This window comes from Lepisma saccharinum, chromosome 1 (genome assembly GCF_977018435.1).
Source record: "Lepisma saccharinum chromosome 1, izLepSacc3.1, whole genome shotgun sequence".
In the NCBI taxonomy this organism is placed as follows: Eukaryota; Metazoa; Arthropoda; class Insecta; order Zygentoma; family Lepismatidae; genus Lepisma; species Lepisma saccharinum.
Window position 1 is genome coordinate 168,443,551 of NC_139229.1, and position 12,685 is coordinate 168,456,235.

The following is a 12,685-nucleotide window of genomic DNA, read 5'->3' on the forward strand; positions in this document are numbered from 1 at the left end:
AGAATGACAAATATCAAACTGCTACGTTCGACAAAAATTGCATGCTTAAACAGAGCCAAAACGTTTGTTCAATGAAATGCGGTAGAACAGCAGACAAACTGATGTACAAGGCTCATTTTCGTCAGATGTTGAAGTCTGAAGACATCCAAAAACAATCAATTTCATAAGAGTGTCATGCATGTGATTTTTGTCGATGTTGTAGTGAGACATTTTGTCGAAGTTCAATGTTAGTCGGATGGCGATATCCAACAAAAACCATCATCATTTGAGCTTAAAATGCTAATCTGACAAATGCTGTATCACGACATTCGACAAATTACAGAGTTGCGTAGTGCCCTTATTTGTTTTCATGTTCCTTCAGAATGTCAGACAAAATGCCATACTACGACATCCCCCATCCCCTCTATTTGTTGACAGTCCTGTGCCCTTACTACTCCCATGCAGACAATAAAAAAATGATAATTCAATGCATTTCCCACGTAATATTTAGAGGTTTATTTTTTCTGCCCCTCCGGAAATCTCTTCTCCCCCACCTCCCATCACTAGTTTCTGGCACTGTAATTGTGTTGTGTATAAAAGAGACCTAAAAGTTGATGCTCAGACTTAGCAACAAGATTTCCTGTTCCCATGTAATGCTTCATAACATCTTTCAAAGCAAATGCCTGGTACATTCATTCAATCACATAAAAAAAATTCAAAACAAAATTCCCTGCCTTTTCCCGGTTTCCCAGGTCTGCCGCCACCCTGATTATATGAACCTACATGATACCACTACACCTTTACCAAATTATACATGTAAATTTCAAAGTAACAACATTGACTGTCTTGATACTTACCCACCAGGTCCAGGACCCTGACCAATAGGATACTGCGTCGGAGGTGGGGCAGGCCCCGGCTGGGACTGAAAATACACATTCTGCTTCAATTTAGCAGCCTGTTCATGCTCCCATAGGAACTGGTAACAAATACATAATCGGCATACCTCTGGACTCTTTAGTATTGCTGAAGGCTATTTTACCTTCTTATAATGAGTAAAATTTAAGTAATTTTTACACGTTACACATGTTATTAAAGTAGTGACAAAATTCATCTTCACTATGTTTTGACATAGTATCTTGTGAAACAAAAATATGTGTAATAAAAAAAAGGTTACAAAATCAGTTCTCTTCTTACAATAAGCACAAAACATTATGGAGAACATATGAATAGAAGTTTATGCCTTTACAAGAATTAGCAGTTGGGGATGAGCCAATATCAATGCCAGTGCATAGGTAAGGAGGAGGAAAGTATCCGTTGCAACTTATATACTGATGCCTGGCATTTGTGTCTTTTCCAATGTCTGCACAGCATTTTCAGTCTTATTATCCTTGAAATTGTGCAAAATTTGAAGCTTTCATTTATTTTGCACCAACATTGAGGAGAAAAATGCATTTTTTTTGTTTACATACTGGGTATTTTAATATTTTGATGCTACTTCTTGAATATTTTAAAGCAAGTTGATGCATATAATTGGAATGCAATATATACACAATAATATCTGTTACATTTTCAAGACTCAGTATCAGAAGGAATCTAAGAGTTTTGGCATTTTTATGGATATAGGCTCAGCCATAATTAAAATATAATGCAAAACATTTCAAAATTGTTACACTAGGAATAAAACAATAAATAATATAAAATAATAACTATTAGGAAACTGCTCTAGAGGAAGGAAAAAAAAACTGTTATCATGTAATAGTCTGTGCAAAGAAACTGGAATATGGATCGTAATATGTAAAGCTTTATGTTGGTGTGTTTGGAAAGTTATCCAAACAACTGCTACAATATGATTAAGAAATTGTTATTCCAGAATTGTAACTATACTTACTACTCATAAACAACTACTCCGGCTACATTTGACTATATATTTTAATACAAATATTGTTCTTACTCTTGCAACATTAATTTAGATTTGGTGCCTTCCTCAACATGGATTAGACCATAATTTATGTTAACAAAAGCAGAGATTGAAATTTATATCACAAGAATAAGAAAAAACATTCAAAACCAAAGCAATTTTTAATATAATATCCTGAAAGATATTACTGCACCACACCATGAACTTATAATTTATCTCGCTTTACAAATACCAAGGCATTTTCTCAGCCAATAGTGTGCTAGTTTCAAGATTGGGGGAATGTTGTGTGTGCATGCAACAGATTTCAATAGTTACCATTCCTATCTTCTCTGTAATGAGCCTCTTTGCATGTTCTATCTGGTCTGGAGCACCTCGAATGACAAACACTTTCTCGTTAGGATTGGGTGGTGGCCTTCGGTCCAGCTCACAGTGTGCACCTGTTTGTTGGTTGATTTGCTTAATTGTTTCACCACCTAATGGAGGAATAGTAAACAGAATATAATATACACACCAAAATACAATCCACAATTATTAGTTAACTCAAATGTGTAATTACTTACTCTGGTGGAAGTTTGTCCTACAAATGAGATCCATTATTTAGAAAATCATAAAATGTAGGCCAATTTTAGTTTTATACCAGAGAAATAAAACCACATTTATGTGAGAAAGTTTCAGATTACAGAAATTTTTGATAAAGACTGATCAATATTGTCCTGATTAATCTGCTTCAGTCTTACTGTGGATATAATGTAGTGACATTTCAGTGAAACTGAAAAGTTATTAAATTTAGTTGACTAACTTTAGAAGTTCAGTACCCTGATATAGCCTTCCTGCAGGCAAGACACTTACTAGTGTCCTACTAGATGACTAAGTCACAGGTGGAAATGCTTGATACTTTCTTCATACAGATTATAGATCTCTCCACTATTGACTGATCTAACTATGATTCTGCATCAATATTTATTCAACAATTTCATCTAAACACTTAAACTAAACTAAAATGAAACTCCATGCAGTAGTAGCCTCCTAAAGGCCAGGGCTTCCCAAGTGCCCTTTTCTATTTTAATTTGGAGCCTGCTACTTCTTTCCAAGTATTTCTCTAATTGTCTACATGATGCTGCACAAAGACCAATAACATTGTTGGTAACAATCCATAATCCCCTAATGTGGGCATATTATTTATTTATCCCATTTTCACATTGGGCTTCAACCCAACACCCCTATTGGCATGTGGGCATATTTATTTATCCCATTTTCACATTGGGCTTCAACCCAACACCCCTATTGGCATGATCCTAATACATTTTTTAATAATTATTTTCCTGTAGTTTATGGTCATTACAAGCGTAAGAAAACAATTTTTAGTTGCTCAGGAGAACACACGCTCCCTTAATCATTTATTTTAATATTGACTAAAGATACAGTTATAACAATGGTTAGCAATTTTTTCAACAAAAAGAATCCGTTATATAATGGATGTTGTCAATGTTACATTGTTGTAATATAGCAACCTAACTGTGAAAAGAAGCAGTCTGTTTTATTTTTATTTCAGATAAAAAAATATTTTGATCACATCTGAAATGTCACAACGAAAAACTGTTTTCTTATGCTTGTAATAACCGTAAACTACAGGAAAATAATTCTACAATCCAAGCAATGCATACATACAAGAAAAACTATTTTTTAATAATTTTCAATATCTCATGATGCACATTAAGAACAACAATTTTGGTGAAATTTGGCCAAAAAAACAAAATCAGAAATATGTGGATCACTGTAAGGGTACTATATTTTAGTCTCTGAACAACTTTTTTTTTTCAGTATTAACCGTGTTTGTGCATGTACAATGTGAACTTTTCTGGAATTGCATGTAATTAACTTATAAATACGGTACTTACAAGAACAGGTATATTAAATATACTTTTATTCATAAAAATAATTAAATGGCAAATTTGTGCTACATTATAGCCTATTTATAGATATATTACAGCAATGGGTTTACCAATACATTACAGACTTACCAATCAATAACCAAATTGTAGCATAAGTGATGCCCAATATTCCTATGCATTTCATTCATGGAGGATGGCTGGAATTGTTAGTAAAGAACTAATGCCGCACGAACCCCCCCTCCTTCCTTTCAATGGGACCAGAAATGATAACAGTACAATTTTTTCAGTTCTATACATTGGCATTAATGCACAAAAATGGTCAAAGGTTCAGAACCAATCATAAGAATGCACAAAAATGGCCAAAGGTTCAGAACCAATCATAAGCCTCTCTGAAATACTGTATTTTTTGATGTTTTGCAAACATGTATGAAATAGGCAACAGCATATTTTAAATATTTGTATCTACACACCTCTACCAATTATTATTCCACACTTGGCTGCAGGTTCAGTGAAAGTAACTTCTTGCTTGTCACCCATTTGGTTGGGTGGCTGCATTCCTCCTGGTCTTCTGTCCCAACCACCGGGCCCTCCTGGTCCGGGACCATACTCGCCCCCTGGTCCTCCGCGACCCATTCTATCAAAAGGTGGTGGAGGGCCACCTCGACCTCGTCCTCTTCCCATCTCATTGTCCCTGCGCTGGAAAGAATATCGTTAACAGTTATTAGTGAACATAATTCGCAAATATTGTACATGTCTCTGGGAAAATTTTACAAAAACATCCAATTTGTGATAACAGCCAGACAACTTTACATGTGTTTTTGACCCCATGCCGAAGCAAGAAAATGGCACCAACATAGAGGACCATGGAGTGATTTCTATTTAGGTTCAGGGTTACATTCAAACAAATTTAACCATTTCAGGATGGCTGGTTTGGAACAAAACAAGAACCACATGGCAAATATACAAATAGTTTTCTCTTTTTTGTTTATTTATATTAGGGATGGGTCGATATGAAATTTTGGCAGATACCGGTAAAGTACAGATATAAAATTTACCGATACCGATATTCTACCGATCCGATATAAAATTAGAAATTGTCCCTGAAGAACCTGAAAGGTTCACTGACCTCTTTGATAAGTGTGTGTTTCAAGGTGACTGCAGTGCAAGATAAATTGCATATTTAGACATTTACTTTTTTGGAAAGTAGGGCATGGATATTATCCATAAAAATTACAACAAAATGGCAAAATTTTGCACTAAATTATCAGATAATAATCGATATATCGGATCGGTAAAATAATCGGTAATTTATCGATAAATTGATACACCGATATGCCTATATCGGCCCATACCGATTAATCCGTCCAATCCCTAATTTATATGCATATAAAGATATGACATACTGGAATGTCAAATATTGTTACTACATTCAACAAACTCATTTCGGAAATGTCCTTCGAAGCAACAACGCAAGATTTTAATTGTTTTTTTTTCTCTAAGAAGTATCTAAAGATTATCAAAGTAACTTTGCAGTTCTAGGACTCCTGTCATCCTGCAAAAACAAAAAACCGATAATCTATGAATGTCAATTACAGTCAAGTCTCGATTCTACGTCCCCAAATATAACGACCCTCTCCAAGTAATGACCCTTTTCCCAGGAAAATCGGCCGAAAAATACGTTCATATACGTATTGCTGTTGCTTGTATTGTAGAATTATTTCTCCTGTAGTTTATGGTTCGTAAAAGGTTATAAACCCAAAATTTTACAACCTTTCGGAAGAACACATACTTCCTCCATCAGACATTTATTCTTAGTTTCATGAATGTTGCAGTTATAATATTGTAAAAATGTCTGATGAAGGTGCATGAACAGAAATAAGCTGTCACGTGTTGACTCACGGCATGTCAAGTGGTTGGTCACAGTGTTTTTAGGCTTGGTGTGTAGTGGGCAGAAAACCATTGCTGGTACAATAGATGCTCCCGCGAGGTTAATGATGTAATATGGTTTTGCAGGTGCAAGCCCATAGCGCAGCTGGAAGCTTGAAATCATTTGTAGAATGAGTGTCATGCATGGAGAGAAAGTCATGAGTGAAGGTTGTGTCAGGAAATGGTGCCGGAAATTTCAAGAGGGAAGAACTCATGTGTGTGATTAAGGACAAGGAAGACAGTCTGTTGTGCTGGATGACCTTGAATGAGTGGATAACATGGTTTACGAATACTGCCACTTCACAATATACAGTACACAAAGAGTCAAGAATTTCCTGAAATTGGGCAACCCCCTCTATGAGACAGCCTGTGAGGCTGGGTTATCAAGTTTTGTGCAAGATGGGTACCAAAATTAGGAGCTGATGGATGGTGTTTGAGAATGGCAGATTCCCTGGTGGCAACGAGGGTATACAGAAGAAAGTGCATTCACTGACAAATGCCTGATGAATTTAGATGGCAATTATGTTGTAAAATAGTTCACATGTGCAACTTTCATGTATAACAAATATATGTTTTCCTTATTTCATGCCTCTCGGGAAGTTTGATTTCCGAATAGCACTCTTGTAATTTACCCAGTATTACAGTGCACACCAGACTAGACAAGTTTAGTACAGCATCTCACAAGGTGCAGAGGATGTTTTTGTACAAACATTAACAGAAGGATAATGGAAGCCATGAATAAGCCAGGGGAGAAGATAAGTGTCATGTGAATTCTAGAGCTTTGTGCACAACTGGACTGTGGTCTCAATGAGATGCAGAAGGTGACAGAAGATTGTAAAGTGTTTGCAAAGTTGGTACCAGTCGACACCCAAAATAAAGTGGATAAGAGTGAATATCTGCTCTAATCTGTTGGACGAGCTTGTAGCCAATCATGAAAAGTTCTCTCCTGATCTGGTGACCTTATGAAATTTGGGCATATCTTTATGATCCGGAGATGAAGAAATTAGTCCTTCCACACCGCTTCTCTCCAAGGCCTAAGAAGGTTGTGAAGAAATACATATACAACAAACAATGCCCACCTGAATTTTTTCCAAGATAATTTAAAAGTTGTGTTCAATGTTTGTGCAAATGCATTTATTGCGATAAAGACAATGTTGCAATCATGATCTTATGTCACATTATCTCTTAAGAAAGCTAGAACTGCATACATCATTACTCATTTTTTACCAAGAGGCTTTCACAGGTTAGGCATTCTTGCCTAAATCACATTTTTCACATGTATAAAGATAAAAAAGAGGAAATCAGTTTAGTGCATACTTTTTTTAAATTGTTTCATTTTATATTTTCAACCGGTATATTAATGATAAAGCTCTACTTTTGCAACCATTGTTAAAAAAACAGCTTTGTGGTACAGCACACAACAGAAAAACTTTGTAATTGTTACAACAATAATGAAGAAAACAAAAATCCCTGATTTATACAGTTTGCTTCAATTGTAATCTCCTTAAGTTAATAAATTATTATTTTAATACTGAAAGCTGGCATGCATCAGTTTCAAGAAGTCTTTAATACAACCAAGCTGATCAAATAATCACATAGTGGTAATGATGTATTTACCATGTGATTACTTTTGCTGCAACACTGTATTTCACTGCAAAATTATTTACTAGATATAAATCACAGGTACATTAGTAGCCTACATTATTTTAACTTAAGGACTAAAAAAAAAATCTATAACATGTATACTAAGATACATCATAATGTGTATATCTATTTACTCAATTTACTCCCAACATATTATATCGCACCCCTCTGTGCCATACACATGCATGTGCATGTGCCCACACACTACTAGAGCTTCAGTTTCTATAACTAGAGTTTATTATATATAATATCACAGACTTATGCCACTATTCCATTACCTGGATCTTCAGAATAAGCATTTATATGATATTTTACGACCTCTCTATCATGTGCTATTTCAATAATAACGAACGACATGCTTGCTTGCTTTAGTAATTGTCTATTACTTAACGTATGTTGTTATAGGAGAATATAACTATAGTGCTAATTCTAGCTTTAACACTATAAGATAATGATCAAAAACAGTTTTGCACGCTTACAGGAATGAAGTAGTAGCCACTGTCTTACCTTCCATTCTGAGAAGCACTTTACCAGAAGCATGATCCAAAATCCATTCTTCACTTTGTTTCTGGCTACACATTTCAGACTGAAATATCAGCACCACTTAAACTGTGGAGTTGAAGACAACCATCTTTGTGCAAGGAGGGAGAAAGACGAAAAGAAACTGGTAACGCGGCAAACTAAAAGTTTACCCCCTTCCCCCAGGTACGTCCACATCAAATTTCAGGGACTGCCTCACCACATTCCCATAATCATTGGCAGACATTCTGGATTCCAGATGACAATACCGAAACAAAATGAAAAAGCTCTGAAACATTCCACTGACTTTTGGGCATGAAGCAAAATTTCGAGGCCATCGTGTCATCCGAGGCAACAAGCATGTCTCACTTTATTTCCTTTTCTTTTTTGTCATGCGAATTCTGAATTTGTGGCACACACAATAAGGTCTCCCCGACACTACTGTTGCCCTCCCAAGAATGAAGACCATCTGCTTTCATTCGCAATGGTTACAGGAGGTGTGTAACTGCTTACCAACACACTGTCGATGAGGTCTTCAATCCGTCTCCTAGCCTGTTCTATTTGGTCTGGCTGCCCTGTTAAGAGACACCTCCTGTCCCCAGGGCCATCGTCACAATATTGCTGGAACTGCACCCACGCTCCAGTCTCAGTCTGTATCTTCTTAATCATGTCACCACCCTTTCCAATGACAACACCCACTGCTGCCCGTGGGACAGGAACCTTATCACACAAAAGCAACACATTATTAATACAGATAACATCTTTTCATGTTATTTAACAAAGCATGTTCATTTATGGGTAAGGTGGGGCAAACTAGTTAGGGAATAGCCAATTGTTACTGAATGCTTTTTTTTTAGTTATTCCCTTTCCACAATCCAAATATTAAGGGATGATGAAAGGGGCAAGGTGTAGGGTAAAAAAGGAAATTTATTTACCATATTTACTCATGTATAATGCGCACTTATTTCCAAAATGTTTGCGCCCAAAAACTGTGAATTTGGACAGCCCCATGGAATTACACATGTTTTCACTATGTCACTGCATATAACATGTATATATTAACAGGTGCAAATACAAATTACCAGGTTTGGTTTCTTGAGCAATTAATTATAATTTTAAAAACCATACAAGTCTGGCCATTTCCCATGATTTTTCACATTGTAACGACCATGTTTTGTAACACCGAGAAAAGCGGTGCAATTTTGGCGGATTTTGTGCACGCACCTCGCGTCATGCAGGATGTGTATCACAATGGTATTTATTGGATGACAAATAGAAAATAACTTCCTGACCGTTGCAAATCCATAACATAATTTTGATCTTTCTTTCTTCTACTACCCAATAAGCAATGTGGTTCCAGAAGTGAGTCTTGGGGTGCTAAACACAGTGGAGGGACAGATGGGGGAGCATGAGTTGGCGGCTGATTGTATGCACAAGAGTATATTCTCCTCTTGGTCCACATAGAAACAGGTGACTCCTTGAATAGGTATGATGTCTATTGCTCTTCATCGGTATAGCAACAGATTTACAACCTAAAACTAAGGAAGCCATTCTTGAACCTGAATTGTACTGCGCATTATATATGGGATAATTGTTGCTTTTCCCTATCCAAAAGCAGGGTCCCTATCCAAAAGCAGGGTGCGCATTATACACACGTAAGTATGGTGCTGTATAAATATATATAAAAGGAGTTTAGTATGAGTGGTTCTTTTGATCCATAGGTGGTTATTTGTGTCCGATTTGGGTTTCTGTAAGCCCCTCTTTTTCTCTTTTTGCCCAACTACAGTCACAAGGCAGAGAAATAATGCTGATGGGCAATTCCAGTGGTGTTAAAAGAGTTTGTTTCGGATTACAATGCACTCGGGAGATATGATGAGTTTCAGATCAGTGGCATGAAAGCAGTGGTCCAGTCTCCTACAGATCATGCAGTGTTACAAGATGCCAATGATGCCTGTGTTTTGAAAAGCACTACAGAAGCAGTCAGTGGAATGTTAGTAACAGACCTTTGTGAACGAACTTTGTAGGAGATCCAAACATTTCACCTCAAAAAAAGAACTAATTAGAAAATGTGCTATCAATAGACTATGACAAATGAAATGCTACACCACCTATTTTAAGTGCTCTACACACAAAAGCCCAGCAAAACACCACTATAATAATAATTTTTGAAGTTTTGATGAAACTGGTTTTTTGTTGTCCATCACCAGAGCAAATAGCAGACATGTTATAGTAAAAAAAAAATCTTTCTGCACATAAGCACTTTGTTTGGCATGGGTATGCATTAGTTGACATTTAAAAATTGCATAACAAGAAAATATAATAATCTGGTAGAGTACTCTACCACATATTATTTGGAAGAATAGCAATACCTAATAGAGTGGAACATCGATTTTACATTTTTCAGGGGACCAGGGTGGAAAAACTTGAAATGCAGAAAAATTATATAACATTTTGCATGTTGGGACCATCAAGGTTGAATGTATAATGCATGAAAATGTAAAATCTGGGAACATAAATTCAAAGTTCCAATGTGTATATATATATAGTGGAACCCCAATTTTACGTTTCCAGTTTCACACTCCCCAACATAACAAAATGTTTTAAAACTTTCCTTGATTTTACATTTCTCTGCATTTTGATTTCCCAGCTTGGTCCCTTGAAAAACTTAAAAATTGAGGTTCCACTGTATATCACATTTTAACATGCTACTGCTAACAAGACAAACATGTAAATCTGAAAATAGTAATCTTAATCTTTAAATGAAAAAAAAAAATCTTACATGTACAAGTACAAATTGCTATCCTACTACAGGGCAACCTTGTGTTTTTCAGGGGACACACTAAAGAACTTAGCATGTAGGAACATGTAATATATAAGGAAGTTTTTTTAAAATGTCACCTTTTTTTGGGACCTTGAAAGTAAAACAATGTGGAGAAATTTAAAATCTGGAAAAATCAGTCTTCCACTGTAATTGCAAATCATTGAGATTTGTTTGTAAAATTTAAAAAAAATACAAACAAAATATTTTAAATGGTGCATGTCTTTCAAAGACAAAGATGGCATGATTTCTCCATTTTAAAGGTATCATTATGAAATATTGCTTACTTTAGGGACATAACACCTTCAGGAGTCCTACTTTGAAGTCCACTTATGCTCAGGCTAATTGGTAACCAAGCTACCATGGTATCCCAATCTCTGGTATGAATGAGCCTCTTTCAGTTCTTCAGGAGTAAACTCACAGATGTACATCGAGATGTGCACATACACGAAAACATTCTGGGGACACACATTTGTTTTTGACAAACACAATGTGAGAATACACCCAAACGTTTATTATTGGAGAGTTCAAAGGGTACAAGGTGCATTCCTGCCATGTTTAGCATTGCTTTTAAGCAACTTTTGGCTAACTAGAATAACGAGAATGAATGATTAAGATGAAATTTACGGAGGGCACTCGCATACTCAGATCAGAACTGCCCCAGAGGCAGCTCCATATGAATACATAAAACAATGCAAAATGACAAAACTACTCTTACGTACATTCAACTTTTATTCACCGTTAACGTGTTTACATATACAGCATGTTAAGTGTGTGTGTGTGTACAAACGTACATCTCACAATCACATTCTAAATGAACTATTGCACTCGGACCATGTGACTGACAAAAAAAAAGTCCAAAATGAAAATGGGAACTAATAAAACTGCAGTTATGACATGCATGTATTTACTGTATTTTCATGTTGAGGGAAGGGTTACTTTTATGCAAAGTAGCATTCCACTTAAAATAAAACATCTTACACTATTTCTTAAAATAAACTGATATCACTAATATAACAAGTAAAAAGGAGGAAGTTGTGAAATAGCTTATTTGTTGCATTCAATAAATATTCACATGGATTCTCCATTTTACATTCCCCTTACTCCCTAATGGTGTCAATACAACAAAACCTTCCATATGTTAAGGTCTTAACAGGGTTTCCTACTTATTTTGACAAAACTAAATTCCTGGGTTTCTACAGGTAATTTAGACAATTTTAGACTTGCAGATCTTTTGGTGGCATTTCAACCACGTTTTAACATTTTTGTGTAGAATATCTTCCATTAAGAAGCTGGTTCAAGAAAAAGTGCAAATTTCTTTCCATTTCTTAATCTTGGCCAAAAAAAACAAAAACAACTGGATTTTTAAGTTTCCAGGAATCTGGGTATATTTTCAATATATCCGGACTTGGCTGTTACGCCCATAGGTTGATTTCCTCAAAAGTTTTGAAGGTTTTCTAGGTGATTTAAAAATATATGATCAAGAATCTACTGTATTTGAAAATTGTTGAGCTTAAGAAATTATCCAAGAGGATTCTTGTTTATAGAAAATCCAGATTTCAAAATATCTGATATCCATTTCGGATGCAACAGATAATTTGGATAATACAGCTATCTGGATATCAGATATCCTGATATCAAAGTATTGAGATAACCTGTGTCTGCAAATGGCTATTTACTTTTTCAAGTTCAGCAAGTTATTCTGGGAAGAATGGTCTGGAATTAAGAAAATAATTACCATGTAAAGGATCGGGACATCAAACAATGTTACATTCTTAACTGTAACCCTTTTACATTTTTGTTACGGTGGAAAACTGCATTTACACTGACCTTAGTAATGTAGATATAGATCTGTTTTAGTTTAAAAAAAAAAGGTAAACATTTAAAAAATCTGCTGAGAATCCATAAAATGAATAAACAGATAGATTAGAAGAGGACTTTGAGAGAATCTATACAGTAGAATTAATATGACAATATGCGAAGAGCCCC

General features: G+C 35.6%; 1 protein-coding gene across 1 annotated transcript in view; it reads right to left on the reverse strand.

Annotated features, from left to right (window-relative positions):
- LOC145987007 (far upstream element-binding protein 2-like) overlaps positions 1–12,685 on the reverse strand; it is a 48,877-nt gene that overhangs the window by 23,583 nt on the left and 12,609 nt on the right. The window contains exons 7-10 of the mRNA XM_083121471.1: positions 8,392–8,598; positions 4,260–4,485; positions 2,213–2,370; positions 837–916 (exon numbers count right to left, since the gene is read on the reverse strand). Coding sequence (XP_082977597.1) covers positions 837–916; positions 2,213–2,370; positions 4,260–4,485; positions 8,392–8,598 — 671 coding nt within the window. The remainder of the gene's footprint in view (positions 1–836; positions 917–2,212; positions 2,371–4,259; positions 4,486–8,391; positions 8,599–12,685) is intronic.